This window comes from Haliaeetus albicilla, chromosome 11, assembly GCF_947461875.1.
Source record: "Haliaeetus albicilla chromosome 11, bHalAlb1.1, whole genome shotgun sequence".
NCBI lineage: Eukaryota > Metazoa > Chordata > Aves > Accipitriformes > Accipitridae > Haliaeetus > Haliaeetus albicilla.
Window position 1 is genome coordinate 27,730,784 of NC_091493.1, and position 23,607 is coordinate 27,754,390.

Below are 23,607 nucleotides of genomic sequence, written 5' to 3' on the forward strand. Positions count from 1 at the left end.
AGCCTCCATTTTACAGTGGCTGCCTGGCATCTGAGTATCTGAGTGTTATACCAATATTTATGTGAGAGATACAATCAGTAAAGCCCATAGCTACAGACCACAATAAAGCATTTCTATTCTTCAGTAAAGGCACCTTCACCATTAAGTCCATTTTCTGCATCAAACCTCATAATATTATGTCATATACCTAATAAGTTCCCTAGTTTTCCCAGATCTGCATATTGTTTGAAAACCACTTTATGATTCTTACAGGAAAAATATTCTCAGATACCGAACACTGTTTTAAATTCAGCTGTTAGTATTATTAGTGGTGGTTTAAACAGAAGTCTCATTTGAGTCTGCATGCATTTCTGCAGGGGGAGTATTGGAGAACTGAATCATTGGCTCCTGATCTGCTTTTTAGACTGGATCCAGACCCAGAAAGAAAAAGCAAACTCACACATGAGTGGTCTGGCTGCGATACTTTGAACGTACCTGCAAAAAAGCCCTAAAAGCAGTGGACCATATGCAATGTCTAACTGATTAATCCTACTCTTTGGGTATTTCCGTTATTTCTAGTAAAAAAAGAATCATTAAAAAAATGGTTTCTGAGATTTTGTTTGTTGACTATGAGCCCTGGCCTGACCTCAGCCTTGAATTTAAATCCCCAGTAGAAGTCTGAAATTAATCCACCTCTGGCTTAGTTATCAGTAATTATAATTATTAACAGAAGTATCCAGCAAATGAATGGCTTTCAGTGACATGGTATTTTAACTTAGAATAATGGATAAATAAAAATGCCCTTCCTCCTTACCTTACAGTATCTTTTCCCATAGCAATGCAGGATCTGGTCCTTACATGGGCATGGTAAAAGACACAAGCCCAGCCATTTGCCTATATACATACACATTTGCTCAAACACTAAAATTCCACATATTACAGGCCTAAGCAGTTGAAAACTGGCTGCCCTGGGAACACTGGCACTGGAGCTCCAAAGCCTGCCTTGCACATCAGTGGTCCCGGTGTGTGCTGGCTCCCTTACAAAGGCCATGCTTCCACCACGTGAAACAGTCTGAGCGAGCTCCCAGACTATCCCACGGAGGGACCGAGTGTCCTCCTATGGTCTCTCCCATGCAGCACGAAGGAAACCTGTGGCTGGGAGCTATCTGACCTGGAGCCAGCTCCACCAGCAGGAGCAGACTCAAAGGAGGCTGTCAGCTGGTTCAGACGCTGTGATTTCTTGAGACATCTCTCCAGCTATCTGCCTGTCAGCTGCTGTACTCGGAAGAGCTTTCATGGGGCTGAAAGGAATACCTTCTGCCTATTGTCACAGGACTCGAAAGCCTGGACCGTCACCAAAACAGAAAACAGAAAACCTAAGCTGCGAATCCAACTGAACAAATCGGCCAGACTGGAACAGTGTTGGGAAAGCCCAGCTTTTATTATAGCTGGATTGCGGGCTGCTCAGCACTGCGGGCAATCAGAGCACAGCAGCAGTAGGAAATGACCCTGTAGGGAGCAGCCTGCAAGCCAAACACAGCATAACCCGGACAGGACAGTACACAGAAGCAGGGAGGAGGCAAGGGTAGGGCCGATGAAGAGTTATAAGGAAGAAGCCAGGAACACGTTTGTAAAAGTGCCTAAGGGACTACAGGGAGATGTTGGTTTCTTTTAGGACAATAGGAACAGAAGTGAAGGGCACAGCTTCGCAGCCGAATTACTGCAGTAATCCATAAATTACTGCACACGCTTCATCGCGAGTCATGGCTCAAAAATTAAGGGCATGGATACCTCTCCGTGCACCCCACCTGCCAGGTAAACCAGACTTTTTTGTGCCTCCTCCCTCAAAGTTTAAGCTTCCATGTTTTTTCTGGCTGGGCGCACGTGCTCAGTCACTGCTCTACAGACAGGCAATAACTCAGTGGACTCTCTGGGCTCAACAACCCAAAAGCCCATGGGATTAAGGCTACATTCCTGAAAGTTAGTTAATTAAACTCTAGGTCAGGCTTTGTCTTATGAGGCTGAGCTGCTGCAGAAAAACAGAGCAGGTGACCATGAAACTAAAGACCATTTCATTGTGCAGAGAGGAGACATGAAGGCGGCACAAGCAACTCTGTTCTGCCATCCCTTGGTGGCTAAGTCCCTCGCTTGGCAATATATGTTCTCCTTTAATCCAGCCAGTTGAATGGCATGTCTATGCTGGTATATCAATATATGAACCACCTCTGCACTGAGGGCTAAAAGAAGCAGCTGAAGAAATAGATAAAATAATTAGAGTAGTCTGGATGCTGCCCCCAGGCTACACCCCTACCACCCCCAGTGAGATGAAGGATGGACCATGAGGTCCAGGGAAGACTGAATTCATAGGGCTTGGGCACCACTGGCTCACTGTTTCTGGAGGGGCTTGGCAGAGTAGCAAAATTAGGGAATAAATTGGGGGTTTCTGTGGCTGATCGTGCTCCTTCCTGCAGTGACTGCTGAGGCTGAGAATCGCCCTGGAGGTGTCCTTCCCCCGGACCCTACACAGTGGTCCAGTGAGCCCCAGATCTCCTCCTTTCCCCCACAGTTCACAGAAGAAAAACACTAGGATGTTTCCGTTGGCTTTTACATCATCTTTTTGTAGAGACTAATCTTCAGTTTCAACAATACATCTTTTGTGAAGCACTCCCAGCAGAAACCTTAGACACCTTCCCTAAGATCTGTTTGCTTACAGAAGACGAGGTAGGATTTGTTTAAACCCAGCTAGATTAATGTCTTGCAGACATTAGTGAAGTGAGATTTAATCAGGTTATTGCTCTACATTTTCCAGGGAAATAAATCACACATATTACTAGGTTGGAATAAGATGCAAGGCTTGGGCTGAGAACATTTAGCCTTTTTTGTTTTTCCAGGGGGGGAGCAAATGGATAACTTGAAAATTGCTGCAAGGCTGTTGAACAGGGAGCTCAGCAAACGTCCCTCAACGACTTGTAGGAGGGCAAAGAGAAAGAAAGCCATAATGGCTAGTGCCAGCCCGGGGTGGGCCTCAGTCCCCATTCCCTGCCTTGCGGAGGTCCAGTCCTGACCCTATTTTACTCAGGCCTAATGCTCTAGGGTCCATATCAGTACAGAAAGCAGACAGAAGTGTTAAACAGCATTTAAAGCAGATTCCTGAGGTCCGTTTGAGATCCTCCAGATGAACTCTCCCATAACCCTGGGGACCTCACTCCTCTTCTGGGTGTCTGTTTCTGCCTGGGACATGGGGATGCCTCCTTGCATCAGAGGGGTGTTGTGGGATCAGGCAACATTTGCAAACCTTCTTACAAAGGATGGAACCTTCTTACTAAATGGAAACTGTGATGGTCAGCAGGTCTCAAGAGTATAGCTATATCCTGCTGCAATGGTTTCTAAGTTTGCAATATGTGTTTAACAATGAACACGCAACCGTATTTATTCACCGCAGACATTTTTCTAAACCAAAGCTGGCTAGAAAAAAACCAAACAGAAAACCAGCTCTTTTTTCAGATCTTTGATTTAAAAACTGCTCTTTCTCTCATTCAAAAAAGACTTCACTCTCTCTACGCTAGCAGTGTTTTCTTTAATACAAATGCTAATACATCCCCTTGTATAAAACCATGTATGTGCAAGAGACAAAGTTGGGGAAAACAAACTGCAAAGGTTCTCTCCTCTATACCAGCATGGGAACAGATAGCTGAAGCCAATACAAATCTTTCCACTAACTACAGGTTTGTGTGTGCTGAAGCTCCCAAAACCCAAAAGCTTTACATCCATTTCCCCTTACCTAATGGGCTGTGCAAACACTGGAGAAAGCAAATTACGGTAACACAGCCTGCAATCAAGTTTCAAATTGGGCAACAAAGCAGCACAAAACACAATGGGACCAAGTCAAAATCTTACTGCGGAGCACAGCAAAATACATCCTGTTCGGTATCAAGGAGAAAAGGAAATATGAGGCAAGGCAGCGCAGTTGCTTGTAAATACCCTCCTGCCAACGCTTTCCCTGGATAAATTAGTCCTCTGAACCCTGACTGCATCAGCCTGAATCAGCCTGTCTGCTCCAAGGTAAAGGCTACAATTCTGTTTCGTATTCAATAGGAACTCTTTTCCCAGCCTTTTTCTTGGCTTCCTGCTTAGAAAGAATAGACTCTCCAGAGACAATTTTGGATCTGGACCACAATCTTGCTCCCTTCAGATAACTAAGTATCTCCGGGCAGGAGTACATTTAAAGAAGCAGCTGGTAATTATGAGCCAAGTGCTTACTGGTAGGATTTCCCCCTGCTGCTGAGCCAATGCTTTTGGGAACTAAATGACTCTTTGGTGATAATTATCACGTAAAACCCACAAGCCAGGGGAGGTTCTCTCATTAGAACCATCAGCAAGAAACAATGCAAAGGTGGGCGGAGGATGGCTGAAAATCGTGTCTGAGGGTTGCTTGACTCCCCTGTCCTCCACACACCCAACATAGTTCTACATAATTGCTGGGCATTTTCTAGGTAGTGCTTGAAAGCTACAAAATCTTTTCCCACACCTATAGCAGTAATAAAACCAAATGACCTTTTCCTTCCCGCTAATCAAAATGAACTGAGCAGCACTGGAAATCCATCACAGCACTTACTCTTTTGGAGGGTTAAGGTCTTCTGGGCGAGCCTCAAAGAACCTGAAGACTTCATCGCACTGTGAAATGTGAGGAGGAAGCCGAACCAGCGCCTGCAAAACGAAACAGGGAGGGAGAAGCACTTAGAAAAGTCAAGTTCAAAACATGGCCTCAAACATCTAAACTACCAAGCAAGACGAGGCAAAACAGCGCTGGCAGGGGGAAGGGAATACAAAAGGAAAGCATCATGCCTGGCTACTTCTCTACCTGAGAAAAATGGAAATACCATGTCTTGACTGCAAATGTCAAGTAGAATGCAATGAACTAAGACAAGCAATGGTTCTTAGAGTCAGCCAATGTAATTTTTTTGCCATGTGTACAAAAGCAGAATTTGTTCCACGTGTGCAAAACCATAACACTGAGTAGGTAAGTGTTGTGTGGCTGGGACAGTCTGCATGATATGTGTTTGCACAGCACCTTAAACAGTGCTTAGGGCTTACACGCTTTATGCCAATGCACGCAAATTCAAGCAGTGAAAATCTACAGACTCAACACCCACTAATACAACAGATGAATGTGCTCCATAAAGCTTTCCATTAAGCACTGTCAACAGAAAAAGCAGTTTGCTAAAAAAACCCCCAACAAACCAAACAACAATTTGCTCCTAAATTAACAGGAAAGGAAGTTTGATTAAGTGACTGGAAAAAAAAAAGAAGGCAGAGAGGCTATTTCCGCATGAAGAAGGCTTCACATCACATTGTGGCTAACAACGTCCATGCATTCTGCAAGGCACAGGTACACAGCACTAATGCATTCAGCAATAGTTAAGTACCATTTGGGAAGCAACCACATTATGTTGCAGTGTACTGGAAAGCGAGACTTCAAACCAATGAGAGAAGCACACAAGGCAGAAACGTGCTATGAATTTGCTGTTCAGAATCTAGAGCTTTATGGTGCCAAAAGAGGCCAAAGAGCTGTCCTCAGCCCACAGAGATGGGACAGCAGCTCTAAGTGACGTGACTCTGAGATTGCCTCCAGAAATGACCAGCAGGAGAGGAAAAGAGGCTGGTGTTCACCTCCTCCTGTGCTAAGTTACATTGAAAATAGGCCACAGGTTAAATATAGACCAAGCTTCTTAGAAGTGCTGTAAACCTGTTTGACAAAATGAGATTGTCTGGCTCTTCTGCTACTTGAAAGTAGGACAAACAGTCTTGAAAGATGGATGAAAAACTGCACCAGAGCTAAATGAAGGTGCATTAGGGCGAACTGGTTATACTAACCCATGAGACATCTGATTGATCTTGGTCAGACACACCAGAAGGCAGGATAGGGCAGCTGGTTACCCTCACGGCTGTTTTTAACCAGGCTTTCAAAGTCACCAGATTTGTTTCCAAGACCACTCCTGCTTGGGGATGTGAAGCGAAACAGCTGATAAATGAAAAAATCCTGCTCTGAAACTGCAGGTCTCCAGTATTAGATGATGAGGTCTTGTTTTGAGGTGACCTGAAATTCAGAGCCAAGTACTTCCCCACCTACAGCTCTCCTTTTCCTGGTGGAACCATGTTGTAAAAACACAAGGAAAATCCATTTGATATAAGCAGGCTTGTGAAGGATGAGGCCCTGGCCTTTGGTCACATGCAACTGCACTATAGAGCAGAAAGAGATACCTCGCAATAAGGAAGCAGTATCAGATGCAGAAGCCGGGCAACAGCCTGGCAGGTCTAAGTGCTGGGGCATGCGTACAGAGCATGGCTGGTTGCTGCACTACCACAGGATGCAACGTAACAGGTGAAAAACTCAAGTGCTTTAATTTGAATGAAGGATGCCCTGGTCCCCACTGCTATCCACTCAATCTTGCCTAAAAGCGTAACAAAGGTGTGAGCTCTCTGCCCTTATTCCAAGTGCACATAAATGCATGCATCCAGCTGGCAAATCAGGACTAACACTGGGAAGTTAGGAACTGCCCGGGAATAGTAACAGTCACAGCATGTTGAAAGACAAAGAGTAATGCCTCACCAGCACAGGCTAACAAGAACATAGACAACATTAAAAGCACGTTTTGTTCATCTGCATCTCAAGGAGGAGACAGACTTACATAGAGAAGCAATGCCGTCTAACCAACAGTGGATGGAGCTGAGATTTAGTGACGGCTCTATTACTAACGCCCTTCTCAGTTCAGGCAGGTTACTTAACCTCCTTCCATCAAATTCAGCAGGGATAAATCTTCAGTTACCCATTTACAATGCTGAGCAATAACACTTACCTAATCCGCAGAAAGGTTATGAGGCTCAGATATTTAATATCTACAGTGTGTTTTGAAATCTCAAAGGGCTTGATCTTGTGCAGTCAATGAGGCAAGAGCAAGCACTGCAAATGATATGTATCATTACTAGAGAAACACAAATACCCAAGTTATACCTATCGCAGGGGGTCCTGGACATCAGACACCTTCTCAAAGAGTCACCACTTCCCTACAGGTCACAGGTGTTCACCCTTCCCAAAAACCAGGCTACAGATGTCAATACTGAACTGGAGCACAGAGTAGGTTTTCAGTGATGGAGGAGCACAAATCCTATCAAGCTGCCATGGAGATTTGTGTTTCTAAATCTTTAGAAGCCTTAGGAAATCTGACCCCCCTGAATCAGTGGTCCCCTGCCTGGAAATATCCAGGAGCACTGTGGTCCTGCCAGGCCGGGGAGGGGTAATTCAAAAGCACATCCGTGACTCCAGGCTTTCACAGGCAGTGGATAAAAATCAGCCGAAGCCATTTCCACACCCAGCCATCCACCTTCCCACCCTACGGACATGGCAGCCCAGGGGCAGGGCAGGCTCTCCTGCTTCTGAATCACCTCCCAAAGTACTGCAATTTTCAGCCCAGTGCGCAGAGGTGAAATGAAATCCACTCGGTAGTAACCTGCCATTGCATGTTTTTCGGGGAACTCAGGTGTAAGTCTGCAGCTAGTCAATTTTTCCTTGTTTTGATTAAGGAACAAAGCTTTAAGAAGGGGTAAGAAATGCTAAGAAAGTGCAAACAAGGGAGTAAAACCAGGCAGAGTCGGTCTATTGATTTTGGACAGTGGCAGGGAGCAGCAAAGCTTTTTTGAGAAACAAACGTCTCTTCAGTAAACACGCAACATCCACCCAGGAGCAAGCCAAGTCCAACGCAATTCCAGCAAGCGAACAGAAAGTGCATTGAGGAGATGAGGGACACCACTGTCACTCTGCAAGGGGAAAATGCAGGTTTCTGGCATTTCCAGCAAGACAGTTCCAGGGCAGACCTGCAACAGCCTGAAGGAAAGACTGCAGGGTCAAAGAAAGAAGGGTAAAGAAAAAGAGGAAAACAGATGGTGAAAGGATGGAAAGGATAGGGAAGTGACATTATTCCTGGGAAGCGGAAACCAGAGGTAAATGCACACAGCTACAAACTGTAAGCATCCAGAAACAGCAAGGAATTTGCACAGGAAAGGTGAGAGATAAAAAGTGCCAGCGAGCAGAATTCAGCTTTGCACAACCACCAAGTATTATCAGTAATAGCATGTTTCCTTACTCGGCATGCAAAGGCGGACGTGCACTGCTCAGACCTCACATGTTCCTTAGGAGGTATGCTTTTATGTGTTATTTCATCCTGTGACGATGTCTGTCTCTGTATTACAGGTTTCAGACAGTCTTGCAGAGTGGATGATTTGAAAGGCTATTAGAAAAGCTGTAACACCGGGCAGGGTGTGAGCAAGCAGCCCTCGGCACTGGGGACGGCCGGCTACTCACAGAGCACCAGCTCATCTGCAGGCAGGCTGCTGCACGCCGCACACAGCGCTCGAATCAGAGCACCAGGCACAGGCAGGGGTTCATCGCTTAATGTCACGTGAACTGCAGACAGCCCCGTGGGGCTACGTTACAGCTCAAAGGCTCCACGAAATACATGCACATGGGTACAAAACCGTGCAGGTACGTGTAAGGATGCACTGAGTGCTCTGTGTTGCATTTATGCAGATACATTTATAAAAAACAGGCACACAGACATGTATATGTAGAGCTCTACAGCACGCGTGTAGGCATGTGATATTCATGCCACTGAACTTTATATGTCTAAAATGGGAGACTGGTCACACTGGTCTATCAACCTGTACAATCGCTAGAGAAAGACCGGCATCTTCAGGGGCTGCTCTGCCTATCCCACCACATATGTCTAGCTCTGGGTGGGGTGAATCATTGACTGTCTCTCCCCGCAGCCCACTGAGGGAGTTCAGATATATTGCTCTTGGATCCCTAATGTTCAGTGAGGTTAATCCCAGCTCTGCACACAAATACACAGAGACAGCTGACCGTACCGCATAGTTGTGACTCCCTGACTTTTCATATTAAGTATCCTGTTCTCAATTGTTTATCATTTCAATTAACATTAATCATTAGTGCCAGACATTTGGGAATGGCAATGAGTCCAGCAAGGGGCAAGGGGCAATTAAAATAGTTCATTTCTCAGAAGAGAGAAATAAATTGTTTCACCTAAGTGAAAACCCTTTCCATTTCTGTTTTGTTGAGAGCCTCAAGTAACTCTAAGCTTGAACCCAAAGCACTGAAGTGTGGAGGTTGGATGGCAAACACTAAGCGTCAAAGACATGGATGAAGAGTACATGGTGGTGACTCAGACTGAAGAAGAAGTGGGGAGATGTACGAATAAGTAAAGAGCTGAGGGAAGGAAAAAAAGAGGGTGCAGAGTTTTGGAAGTAATTGGGACATAGTTCTGGGCCTCTGGCATGGAAGGACCATAAGGCAATGGAAAGCGAGGCTCTACTCCAGGTGCCGAGGGGCATTGCAAACAATTAATTCTCGTTACTGCAGCTGGTCTAAACACATCAGGATTCTGAAATGTAGATTAAAAAATGAGAGATAAAGTTTGAAAGTTTTTCATTTAAACTCTCATTCTTGACTACGACTAACTATTACTCCATCTTCAGTCAGCACCAGCTTAGCTGTACAATGGCTAGAGACAGAAACGTCTGTGTATCTGTCTTGACAGGTTCAAGGATTAAACCTTGAAAGAGAGGCAGGACTGAGAGACCAAGAGGCAGGTAATTATGTTTTTGAAGTGTGGTCTCTCTCACTGTGGACATTAATAAAAGAATGACCAATATTTCCTGGCACTGGTGTGACTTGCTCATCTAATTCTTATTTAGGTGGCGTGCATTTGGGTACTCAAGCCACACTACAGAAAAGCCTGTAAGCTTCTACTTAGATCCACCTCCAGTTGGGACAGCAGGAAGGCATGTGACAAGTTCAGGTAAGTCTTTATGACAATGGGACTTCACATCTTAACAGCTTCCCTGCACAAAGATGCTTCCCTCAATTAGGACCAATACACACAAAGATGCAAGTCTGCAAATGCTGGCCTGAGTCTTCCCAGAGGGCTGCGTAAGGAGAGAGCAGTGGTTTTGTGAACCACCGACCTCGGAGGTCCTTCTTGAACACAGGATGGTACATACTGGACAAGCACACACCAGAGGTGTGTTTGAGAGATCAAAAGCTTAATAAATAAAATGCCCCTGGCAAGGCAAGGCTATGAAGTTGCTCTTTCTTTCACACTGGCAAAAACTCCTAAACAAATTAAGAAAACGAGGCCCAATGAGCCCAGAGGACCTTAAATCACACTAAACTAATTCCAAGCCTACAGTTAAGAGGGAAATCATCCAGAGATACCAATTCCAGTGGGCAGCACACATTTACTGGCAAAACATAGTTTGTTTGGTAGTTCACTCAGGTTACCAGTAAGGACATCCAGACCCTGTACTTTCATGTTTACAGATAAGAAAAGTCCTGGATATCTTCCCCTGTGTGTCCCACTCCTCTGTTTTTCATTGCAACTTCAAAGTTTCTTGCGGCCTTAGCAAAACCACTGGCCTAATTACCTCTGTGATGGCATTTCTCTAAGCTGGTACAATGCAATGAAGAATCACCCAAGAGTGAGGGGTCAGGAGGCCCATGCTGTAGGGTCTGGAGGGCTGATGCCCCTGATACAGAACATTCTGCAGACCTCCCCTTACTGCCAAGTATCCCCACAAACTCTCAGACAGCCTCTGCCTGTCACTGCTCCTATGCCCGGTGCCGGAACAACACCACATCCAAACAGCAGAAGTCAGACCTGCTTCTCAGCCATGCAAATCACCACGCTCTGTCAGAGACAGTCTGCAAAAACAAAACAACAAATGGTCGAACATTTGCACGGCTCATTTGCCAGGGCCCATCTGCGCTTTTTCTTTCCAGGGCAGGTGAAATGGATGGAGAACCCTCATCTGGCAAAAAAATTACCACGAACTTTGCATCCAAACCTGCCTCCCTCCTCTGCTTCCTCAGAGATTCCAGTGGACAAAGGTCTATTGACTCATTTATTCATTTTATTATCCCATGTCAGATTTTCTCCACCAACTTCACCCACATCATTCCAGCATAATTCTCTAAATTTTTCAAAATTAAGCATGTTGTCTGCCTACTCATTTTAGGACTAGCATGGGCCATAAGCTTTGCACTCTTCTTTTATAGTAGCAGGACTGAACTTGTCAAAATGATGCTCTTGCTCTACAGTTCTATACAATTCTCTAAAGAGTCAAAACATCCACTGGACAGGGGAAGAAATGCAGAAAACAGCTCACACCTCCAAAGAGGTGGGCATGATCCCACTCTCAAGTCACGCACATGCACCAGCAGCTGTTACAGAGTAGGAAACAGTAGTGAGTAAGATTAATTTACTAGTGGGGGAAAAAAAGAAAATCTCTTCTTATACCAAGAGAGTATTCATTGCATTTCACTTCAGCTTTCTAGAAGTTAGCATCGGAGCTAAGCAAGTCACTCAGGTTCCCTCTGTAGTTACAGCTGAATGGAGAGAGACCCTGTGTCTGGTTTAGGCTGGTGAAATGAGGCCACTCTGGTTCAGACTCACCACCTAACTTTCTGTTCCCAATTAACAGCTTTCTGTCATTCCTACTTAACTTCATATTGGGATGGAAAGATTACAGTAAGATTATGAAAGTCATGTTCCCAGAAACATTATAAGTGGTGACCTTCAGCGAAGGTAGAAAGAAAGCATTTCTGAATTCTAAGCCTCTGCTAAGCCCCAGAGATAAAATCCTGTCCCTGCTGAAGGTCAGTAACAGAACTACCACTGACTTCACTGTACCAAGAAGCTCCCATTCTACAAGCTGTTTCCCTAAATTCTTTGTACCTTTGAAGTTCAGTGCCTGATTTTCGTCATTATTTTCAGTCTTGTGGACTTTCACATCCTGGGCCAGGTTTGGAACAGCAATAACATAAGATAATCATTCTTTGAATAAATGAAAATTGGATGAACCATAAATGTTCAAAAGAAAGACTTATTCTCACAAAATGTGCAGACTTAGAAAGGTTGGGACAGGTATGAGTTGCAACTCTCAGGTCCCTCTGTTTATTTACACAGGTTACCAACTGTGTGCTGTGGGATTTAAGAATGACTGGGTACGTCCTATGCCAGGCAATGGTGTGCCCAACTACCACCTTCATTTACTCTCTGTAATTAGGAGGAAGCTGTAGCAGAAGGTGAAGAAATGAGCCCATAACTGGATCTGGTGAAAGGCAGGACATCATAGCTACCTCTATACTGTTTTTGAAGAGTGGGCACAAGCTTGCCTACCATCCGCACTGGGGACAAATTAATGTCTGGGCATGGATTTGGAGTCAAATGCAGGGGATGGAAAAAAAGTTTGTCATTCCTTTACTTGCCAGTACTGGCCGGAGCACTCACCTACCTGCAGCCCAGACTGTTCAGGCACAACCACGGTCATATATGCTCCAACAAGATACATCCCAGGGGGATGGATGAGTTAGCTAGGGTCTTCCTTCCTTAAAGACCTGACACCCCATGCAGAAGGACACTAAGGAGGATGTAGCCCTCTTGAAGCACACACAGACACGAGATGCAGTGCCTGCTCTCAAGCTCTTCAGTGACTACAAGCCTCGCTCTCCAGTGCCATCCAGATCTACGCATCTTCTACTGTGAAGGACAGAGGCAATTTAAAGACAAATTATAGTAAACTGCAAATGAAATAAAAAGACACTACATCAGGCACAGATGAGCCAGAGATGACTGGAAGCTGGTGTAATATTCTGGAGAAGTCACTATAGGTTTGTCATAGTCATTGCTGGGCACCACTGTGGCTGCTGCTGGAGACAAGGAAACACTGGGCTGGGGAAACCTGGGCTAACCCAACATGGCTGGGTCTATGCTCATAAAAGCAGTGTCTATTAATAAATAGGTTAAGTAAACAGCTTGGCTTTGGGAAAGCATCCAGCCATGTCTCCGAGCTGGGCAGCAGCAGTAGATCTGCCCTGTAGCATCTGAACCAGAGTGAACTGAGCCAGACTTCTCCAGGAGAGAAAAAAGGAAGCGAGAAGGAGGGCAGCAATCACAGCACCACAGTGTCAATGAACGTGCCAGCGGCCGAGGCCACGACACATCCCTCGGCTGTGACCGGCAGGGCACCAGCGGGTCCAGCTGGGTCAGGTCGGGTCTGTCTGGGGCGCGGACAAAGGGGTCCCAGAGAAGCAGCTGCCCCCCTGGCATAAGTCACTGCTTTCTCCTCTGCGCATCTGCTGGGTGAACCCTGACATCAGCCCTCACCACTCCTGTCGCCGGCAGTTCCTGTCTGAAGGAGGGCCGCTGGGGACGCAGTGAGACCCTACATATTTTAAAGAGAGCCATTCGGCCACAGGCAGGAAGACAGTGCATTAACTGTCGCACAAGAAAGACTGATCTCATGAGATAAAACTTTAGTCGCAGTTTCCTCGCCCAGGGGGGTGCAGATGGCACGGGTTTCACACACACACCATGCCCCCCCCCCCCTCCCTGCTCCCCAGCATGCCTCAGGCACTTCAGCGATCTGCTCCCAATTTTGGATGAGCAAATGTCTGACTGGAGAAGTTCTTGGGAATGTATTCTTTCCCCTCCACCTGCTCTTCTGGCTTTCTAAAAACAGAAAGAAAACCCCATGGGAAATAAGAGAGGAAGTCTGGGGTTTAAATTATGCACTGACGCGCTCGATACCTCTAAAAAACTGGGTATCCGCCTTGCTCAGAAACGACTTTTAATCTACTGTCAGAGGATTAGTTATCATCAAATCATAAACTCTAAGCTAGAAAGGAAAGATTAGGTGACTTAACCTTCTCAACACAGCTGTGCTTTTCTGTCCTGCAATAAATTTCCAGGCTTTCACTCATCTGGAGAAGCACTCCTGGAAGCCATCGGTCCACCCCAGTGCTGCACCAGCTGGCACTGTCCCTCGTGTGGCACTGGGGGACAGATGGGCAGGTAACAGAAGAGAACGCCATCTTAGTTGTGCCTCTCTGCCTGCTCAACTCTTGCGCTTATAGAGGCTGAAGTAGAAATAAAATCCACATTTCGGCCAGATGAGGCTTATGGCCTTTACTGAATAAATGAGGTACCAATCCGGTGCATAAAGTTTGCAGGCTAAAATGCTGCAAAGACCCTGGGAGCAAACAGCAGCCTGTTTTCATCCGCCCTGGTAGTCCTAGCGGCGTTTGGGAAGGACCATCCTTACGAGGGACACAACACAAATGAAGCTCTTGGTAGTATCCCGCAGGGAAAGCCCAGTGTTGGTGGTGGCTATGAGCCCCCAGGCAGCAGGGCTGCCAGACGCTTCCCCGGAGCTCTTACCCTGCAGTACTCGTCGATGGGCTTCAGCCTCTTCACAGCTACGTCTCGGACATGGCTCCTCCGGAACAGGATCTTGCCTGAGGAGGGAACAGATGAAAGGGGAGGGTTAGGGGCATCGCCTGCCATGCGGGGTAGGGCAACGGCACCGAGCAGAAAGGTCAGCAGACGGGGTTCCATCGCCGGCTCCAACCACAGCTGTCGGCAGTGTCGGTGGCTGAGCTCTGCAACCCCATTACGTCCCCAGTGGAGGAGTTCCAGCGCTGGAGGGGTTCACACAGCAGCCGCGTTGTGTGACTGCGGTCCCCCATCGCTACAAGACAGACAGGACGGCACGCTCGGAGGAGGTGTGAGGGGCAGATCCGCTCCTGCCCTCGGAGCAAACTGCACGGAAACAAACACACTGCGGGGCAGGCAGCAGAGGGACACGGGGTAAAAGCTATTACAGGAGCGTGCATGGCACGTCCTGCAGCTGGATGCTGCTGGTCTTAAGTTTGCACAGGAGATGCAGCACACGGCCAACAACTACCACAGGCACAGCAGCTCTCTGAAACCTCAGTGACTGCCACCAAAGTCCTGCTTGTGTGAGCCACCGAAAGGGGACCACAGCGACTCAGGGGGCAGAGGGAGTTTTTTCTGATTTCATCCTATTGATAACGCAAGAAGTTTTGGTTCCCTTTGAGTGGTGGCATTTTCCTGGAATGGACCAACACTACGTTATGACTCTTTTCTACTTTGCAGCCGCTTTGGCATGTCCGTGCTGGCAGCGCAGGGAGCATTGCTGGGGTGGGATGCAGGCTGCATCTACGCCCCACGCCTGCCCGCTCAGCTGCCTCCCGCTGTGGATGCTCCTGCCCTTGCAGGCAGACAAACCACAGAGCCAGCTCACGAGCGAATACAAGGCTGTTGGTGACAGAGCCCTTATAAATCTACAGAGGGAAACCAAATAATAGAAGAAAAATAAACAAACTCTCTTTTTTTGAAAGTAAAATAAATAATAACCTCAGTGTCCTTACTGGATGACATATCTGCAAGCAGTTAAGATTAAATAAACAGCTCGGTTTTGTGTGAAACTGATTGTAACAAAGTTTATCAAAATAATCTAGGAGCTGAGTTTCCCCACACACAAGGATGTCATAGAGTTGGTATTTTTTTGGCTAGAAGGGATTATATCTTCATAGCCTTTTTTGGTAGTTTTCTTCCCTTTTTCTTTTGTCCTGTACTTCTTTTAATGTAATGAGACAAAAAAAATTATATGTTCTCCTTGTGGTGGAAGAAAACAGTATCTGCCAGCATTATTTAGTCCATGAAATGCCTACATAAAAAAACCACTGACATATATACCACCCCTGCTCCAAACTTCTTCTGCCAACAGGCAAATAAGATACTGATCCATAGATCATGGGATAAGAAAATGGACTAGGAAATGAAATCAGATCCAAAATCTGAATATGTGGCTTTGATTTTGTCAAGATTACACAAGCCGAGAGGTTAATGAAATGGCAGCCTTTAACAGTCCAGTAGCAGAGGCTCTAAATCCTCCCAGATTCTGCCCCTTTTGGTTGCCTTTTCCTCCACAGCTGCTAATCTGGAAGGTGTTAAAGCCTTTTGTTTCAGACAGGAGAAAGTGGTTTATCTCCATCCCCAATTCTGGCAACAAAACAGTTTGCCCTGTGAGGTAAAGCCATTTCCTAGTGCCATAAATTTATCTCTCTGGGTTCCCTATGGTTATCTCATTACAAAGCTGGTGCTGAGCCATCCCTGTAGGATGCGATGGCATGCAGTCGCAGAGCACGGGGAAAATCTTCAATAGGTGTCCGAGATGTTCATCTGAGCTTTAGTGATTTAGCCAAAGGCTGCTGCAGAAGGAAGGTGGCACTTCCATCTCCCTGCACCGACTGACTTTGGACACACCAAAATCTTGCTGCGTTCCTTCTTCTCTGTCCAGTAAATGGGGAGAACTACCTGCATTTCAAAACATTTCTTATTATTTCTGATAGCCTCTAGGATCACACTGTACTTGTACTGCATAACTGCAGTAAGCTGCTTTTTGTGGGGGAAGAGGTGTGGGGGTAGCTGTAGAGAAAAGACTAGTTCCTTTCCCAGTGCTCCAGAAACGCTAGTGCGGGAGATCTTGGTATTTATTTGCAACTTTTATAAATATACTGCAAAGAGAAAGCAACATTTTGGAAACATTCTCACTTTCTGGCTTTCCTGTTTTCAGTTCAAGCCATGAGTCAAAAGTCGAACCGGTGTCCATATAAAAACATAAAGGAACCAAAGACTTAAATACATTAAGGATCTCCTGTAAATGCAATTCAGCTTTCCTAAAAGGACAGTTTACAGGGAGGCCCAGTCTTCAAAGTAACATAACAAATGAAAGACTCAAACATAAGAAACAAGATAAATATAATAAAGAACGTTATATTAAACACAGAGTACAAAAAAGACCCCAGGATATGATGAGTCTTAATTCAGTCCTTAAATGGAGATGGAAAATATCAGGATGACTGTGGTGTTAGGACAAAGCAAAGCCCAAAAGGTGCTTCCATTTTTATCCTTTCAGAAAAAGGAAGATTTTCCCGCTGATACTGGAAGCTGGAAAAGGCTCAATGAGGGCTGTGCGGAAGGCCTGTAGTTGCGCAGTCCAGTATGGCACTCAAAACTGAGATCTGGAGAAGGCTGAGTGGTTTAGAGCACCACAGAATAGCAATCAACAAAGAAAAAAGCAAGAAGAAAAACAAGGACACTCTGCAAGCATATTCAGCTCTGGTGGGAAGCAAGGAGGGATGCCCTTACAAGTCCTGGGGTCCTCAGGCAGAGAAGTCTCATTGCCCAGGGTACTGAAGCACCTCTTAGGAGGGACAACTTCCCAAATGCCCAGCTTCTCCCCTTTTCTGGGAAGACAGACTGTGCTGACAGAAGCTCGGCCAAAGCCATCATGACCAACCAGCAGGAACCACTGCAGATCCAGTACGAGTTACTATTGCTTTCTCCAGTTCCCCCATTTCCACTGGTCTTCCTCTGAAAGCAAGGGAGGTCCCATGGGACTGGAAAAGGAATGTAACCTGAGAGACCCATGCTGCACACTCTTTACACTCTCCAAGTGGGTGCACTGGACACAGACCCCATTAATGGAAAGCTTTGCCTAACGAGGTAGTTAGGGTCATCATAAAGAAATAAAGAGCAGGCAGAGAGCCGGACAGCGGGGCCATGTAAGAGCCAGTGAGGAGCCCTCAGGACGGCAGTGGAGAGGAGCATTTCATGCAGCACTAAGATGAAGCAGGGAAGTCCTGGGGTGGCCGGTAAATGCAGAACAGCCCAGGCAATTTCCTTGCGAGGGTGGAGTACTGGTTTATGTGCTGCTTGGCTTTTCCTCTGGGTAGTTTCCACATCTCTGAGGAAGGGATCTACTTCTACGTGAGAACATACAGTGCTGCTTCCTCTCTCCTGAATTTTACTGCAGCTCTTTTAATCCTCCTCAGGCACTACGCCCCCCTTTTACAGAAGGACGAGCAGCTTTTTAATCATGCTACAGCCCAGCTAGGAAGTGAATGGGAAGTCTGTCTTAGACTCAGATGTGAAGCTATAGGCTATGCAGGACGGTGCTGCCTCTTGCAAATACTTCATTCACCAATGTGCCAGGCTTGGACCAGGCCAAGGGGGGTCTGGCATATGTTAGGAAGGACTCCGAGGACTGCAGCACTGGGAAAGAGAGATGTGGGGAAGACACAGGGCTCCAGCCCTGCTGCTAATGCAGGATAACAATATTTATTTTTATCCTTTTTTCTTTAAAGAAAATATTATTCCTAGGAAATTAATGTGGATAAGAGGCAAAGTATCAGGTTTAGCATTGTAGGGGCATCTTAAGTCATCCCTTCATCTCTCTGTGTATATATATATATATAGACGTAGTCTTTAATTCCGCGACCACACACCTCTTCTCCCACAAGACCTCAGTTTCCTCCTGTATACACAGTGGGTGCACAAAGTGGGAAGAATAAAGCTATGCAGGAGACTGTCTATCTGGCAGCTGCTGATTCTGCAAGCTTAAAGGTATGCTCTGAATATCACTTTATTGCTGCATAACCTCATACTTGGAGTAGTATAGATTTTAACAAGTGCCATGGACCCCAAGAACAAACAGCCCTAAAAGCACCCCAACACTCTGGTCCTCCCATTAGCCTACAGGTCTGGGCTGAACACACTCCAGAAGGGTCCATAGCCTAATGCTTTGTAATGGTCAAGGACGTAGTTCGTACAGGCAAGAAGCCCAGCTCCTGGTGGGCTTGGTGACACTGTGGAGCACAGTCTGGAGGCAGGACAGCACCAAGCATCACTAAGCAGAGAAGCACTAGAAGTCCCCGAGGGGATGCCTAGCAGGAGAATCCAGTCTTTCCTTTTCAAGGGAGGGGGACATAAGCTATACAGTCCCTACAATCACAGCAATTGCCAGCTGTCACAGCAGCTACTGACCTAGACCGGTGATTTGTAACCTCTAAGACAGCCTCTGAAACAAATCTCCATATCACACCTTTCATTGCCAAGGGGAGGTTGCTGCCTGTCTAGGCCTCAAGACCTTCTAGAGAATCATGTCTTCATGATCTTCCCACCACTGTGCCAGTGGCTCAGCCCTGAGCCACCAGCTTTGCTGCTCTTGGGAGCCAGGCAGTGAGTGGGAGCTGCGGCAGGGGCAACAGGGAGACAGGGAAATTGCTGTTTAGCTCCTTTCCAAATCTACCAGAGAACAGATCCACCTCTTGCTCTTACTCTCTGATTGCTGAGCTTGAGTGTCCTTTCAAGGGACATCTAGGTGATGGATTGGTCTAAGGACACCAGTTGTTTCATGCAAGGAGCGTCTGTCAGAGGTCAGGAAGAGCCCAACCCACTGTCAAAGGGACAATGGACAAATGCATATTCACATTTAATCTTCTACTTCAAGTACCATCACCACACTTCAGAGGGCAATACGTGAAGCTAGCCATATGATAAATATTCAACAGCAGACAGCCTGAAGACTAATGGGTGCATTAAAAATACTGTAATGTCTCATCTGATTAAAGAGACATGTGCTGCCTCTGACTACAGAAGCTCCACCTGTGGAGGCTCTGACAGTCAGCTGTCTCCTAAGAGCAGGGAAAAGCTCCTGTTTCTGCCTCTTCATGTTGTTCTTGTTACTGTGCTATTGGTTCTCTCCTCTTTTTACCCGAGAACCTGGGAGGTACCAGATCTGTATATGTATATTGCCAAGCGATGTGTTCCACCTAAGATCAACTTCTCAGAGATAGAGTTTGCTTATGAGATGAGGTCAGACTCTCTTTGCAGTTACACTGGGGTTGCATTGGTAAAAAAAGAGTAAAGAATTTAGCCCTCATGCAGTTACAGGTTCTCCTTTCGGGCTAAGCAGCTTCCTCCAGTGTAACTAAAACCATTTTGCCGCTCAAGTATTTTTATGAAGGCTTCTACTCCTTACACATAGCTGTTATTATTATTTTTATACACTGAAGAAGCACAGATGTGCAATCAGATATGACACAAATTCCCCTTAACCCATTCAAGCTGTGACATCCACCTCAGGGTCTTGCCCAAAACTCTCAGGCACCTGTCACACAATGTAACTCCCAAATGGAGCATTTAAATACACACTGCCGCCTTGCAATATAAAATAGGTAATTCAACAGCACAACACTATGGGAGAGAAGAACAATTTTATGTTTCTCATGGAAGTACATGTGATTGTCAACCAGATGGCAATCTAACAGTGGCCAAAAAATAGGTGTGTTCCTTACAAAGTAATGTCTTACTTTTATATGGGGATCCCAGTTTCCATGGATTGTTTCATCCATGATTTCCTGCAGTCAGAAAGCCAATGCCAGGGTCCTAACACTGATGGCATTTGGTCCTGACAAAGAAAGGGGAGGGAAATGATTCATAGTGTTTCCACCGGTGGGAGAGGGAAGGACTTTTTTAATAAGTAGAAACTCATGACAGAGTCAGAACTGTTGGCTGAACTTGGCTGCCAAAGAGCCTCAGTTGATAAAGGCCTTTGCTAATCAGCAGGAATTACTATGGAAGGTGACAAGAGGTGATGGAGACAGATGGGGCAGCCAGGAAAGCCAACACAAGCAATAATAATATTGCCCTGAAATATGGGGGATGGTGGGGAGGGTGTCCTTCTGCACTTGGATCCTGTTTTTAATGTGCATAAGCTGCAATGTTAAAGAAAATCACTGAGAAGCAATAAAGCATGGGAAATAACACGGCTTGTATAAAAGAATACCACCAGGAAGAGGAATTAGAAGTGATAAGCAGAATATGCCTTATGTGAATAATTACAAGGGGAAACCAAAGACAGGCAAGAGGCGAGGCTAGATTCCCCACCAGCAAAGAGCTCCTAACTCTGAACCTGGCTGCCTTCCACTGTCTGTCTGTAGGGGTGGCTAGTATCCTCCAGGGACAACAGCAGCAGCTGTAGAACAGCTTTGCTAGTACAGACTTTGGGAATTCAAGCACCAGGCACAGCTGGAAGAAGGAGAAAAGCCACGAAGCACGGATGCTGAAATTCAGGAGTGACAGATGGGGGCCAGGGGGTGCAAATCTCAAGCTAACAGCTCTGTTACTGTTTGTACAATGTTTTGCATAAGCCAAGAACTACTTCATGTTGCTCTATGTCCTGCTGCTATCACCCAAACAACCCATTGCTCCTGTAATCTCCTCTTCAGCTGCCCCAGCTGCAAATCTCCCACCTCTCCAAAGCAAGGCAGGAATCATGGTGCAGGAACATTACTCAGTGTTTGGTCTGGAAAGTGCTACAAAATTATCCTTTCAATTTTCTCACTGTGGGGCAGCTCTCTGTGCATTGGTCTGTATGCACTAGCAAACCTGAAGAGATCCATCACCTTGCTTAAACCAACTTTACTACCAGAGTACAGCAAAGTAAAGCATCTACACCACACAAGAGGATCCCAGCATGAGCACAAGTCCCCAGATCCCTTAAAACCGAACTTGCCAGTCTGTTGCAAAATGTTGGGAGTGTTGATGCAGTGAGTGAAGTCTTCAATTTCCGCAGTGAAATCGGTGCCTCCTTGAACTACACAGCTCAGCTTCCCCAAGGTGGAAAGTGAACTCATTTGTAATTACTGGTTGCAAGCGGTACATTAGCCTGCAAACAGCCAACTGCTTTTAATTGCAGAAAGCAGTCAGTTTGTCCGAGGGGAGAGGGAGAATGGTATTTATACCTGCAGCCCACAACACCGGCAACTGACACACCCTCACCCAGAGGAACCGACCTGATGATAATTCCGAGTCTCAGAGATGAGAAGCCAAAAGAGGGTCACGTTTTCAAAACATCCGAGAAACACTGCCTTAGGAAACAGCACAGCTTCCTTACACGGAGGATGCAGGAGCATCCCCCTCTTTGCATACAGTCTTTGCTACGCTGGGAGCAGAAGGCACAGAAAAACAGGAAAGCTTATGCAGATCCAAAGCATCACCCTTGCCTATGCATACTTCTTCCCTAAGATAAGCATCTGCACACTTACAGATCCACTGCTCCCTGCATTTTGTTGAAAGTCCTCCAAAAAGATCTGTTTCCAAATTTCTAGGACCAAGTCATCTAACACGCGGAAACATCAGGGCCTAAATAATGATCAAACTATCTAGACCCTATACCAAACTGATCAGAGAAATGTCAACCGCTATGTCTCACCGCTGAAACACTTGGTTTGCCTCCTCTATCAGCTGACGCCAGTGTCCTGCTTTCACCTAGGCAGTTAGTGGCTCCTATCCTGTAATCTCCAAATCACTAGTGGTCCACAGACAGTCTGCAGAGCTATGGTCAAGAGTAACTTTCACTCCATGGCCAGTGTAGAAATGATGTGGATCACTGTATGTTGGTCCAACGAGTTTGGGAACCAGCAGCCCCTGTTTACATTACATATTTGCTGGTGAACATGCTTCTATCATATGAGCTACTCCAGCTCCTGACCCCAGAGTGGGAAAAGGCAAGAGCCTCTCAAATGCCTTTGTGCCACCTTAACCATGAAAAATGCTCTTCCTGAAAAGCAAGACCATGCCCCTGTAGCTACACCAACTAAACTCTTCGTCTGCTCCTTCCAAAAACACATCAAGTACCACCCTGCTTACTGGAATCTGCCGAAGTCAATAGGAGTCTTTCTACTGACACTTGGTGGTATGGACCCTCAGGGAAGGACCATATGGTCCCACCTCAATCTTTTAAAGAGGAGCCTTAACGAATTGAGCCTATTAAAACACTTGCACTGTCTTACAAGCTCTTACAAGACTTGTCATTAATGCACGTGCTAATGTGACACTAAGCCCCAGGCCCGAGCTCACAGACCCTGGGCCAGCGCCAGCCTCACCAAGAGGGAGCCTTTGAGCTACACCCACTGGGGTCGAAGACCTTGCAGCAAGGTCACTGGAGAGAGACGGATTTGCACCACACCCTTGCCAAACTTCACTAGAAAAGCACAGTAACATCCTAGCCACATCCTTTGGCCTGACTGGCAATAACACTGCTTGGAAGACTCCACCCTTAAGCTGGTTGAGAACAGGAGCTGTGAATAAAATAATATTTGCACTCACACCACATAGATCAAAGTTATTATTACTAGGAGGTAGGTCACGCAATAACACGGTGCTACGACATACTTTTACAGAAACATTGCATGTAGAAATTGAGGGGTAGGGATGCGAAGGTGGCTTCACAAGGTCACAAAATGAGCACACACTAATGAAAGCAGTGTGTCAGTCCCTAGATCCCTCTGCTGATCTCATGCAGAATGAAAATACATCTGCCTTGACATCTGGGGCCAGAAAATCTTTCTGTTCAAACATTTATTCTAATCAAAAACAAATCCTCGATTTTTGCCACAAATGAGGCAAAACTCTCCCCTGTGGAAGACCTTGATTAAGTCAGCTGCCAGGTACACATGTCCCACATTACAGGAGGTGAAATTCAGCAGTCAGATTGGCAGGGACAGTGCTCCTCAGAGCAGTTGTGGTATTTGGAAGGCACCAATTAACACAGAAATTGAACAAACAAATAACGTGGCGGCAAACATAACTAGGTGTCTGTGCTTCTCAGAGGCTGGAACTCACCAGCTAAGGTTTCAGAGAGCAGTATTCAGAAACGAAATCCCCTGTGCTTTGCAAAACAGAGCACTGTTCTCTTTTTCCAAATGGAAGTGCTCTCCTGGAGTCCTCCAAGCGAAACCTCTGACTAGTTTTAAGCTGAATTTTCAGTAGACAACGACAGGCACAGAAGCAAGCCGTTGAACAACAACCAGACCAAAACCAGCCGGCCTCCGAGTCAGGAAGC

The 23,607-nt window shown here is 46.1% G+C and overlaps 1 protein-coding gene across 3 annotated transcripts in view; it reads right to left on the reverse strand.

Moving 5' to 3' along the window:
• The window catches only part of SH3PXD2A (SH3 and PX domains 2A), a 269,379-nt gene that overhangs the window by 145,304 nt on the left and 100,468 nt on the right, over positions 1 to 23,607 (reverse strand). For all 3 annotated transcript variants that reach the window (XM_069796906.1, XM_069796904.1, XM_069796905.1), the window contains exons 4-5: positions 14,271 to 14,347; positions 4,595 to 4,686 (exon numbers count right to left, since the gene is read on the reverse strand). In XM_069796906.1, the coding sequence (XP_069653007.1) occupies positions 4,595 to 4,686; positions 14,271 to 14,347 (169 nt within the window). The remainder of the gene's footprint in view (positions 1 to 4,594; positions 4,687 to 14,270; positions 14,348 to 23,607) is intronic.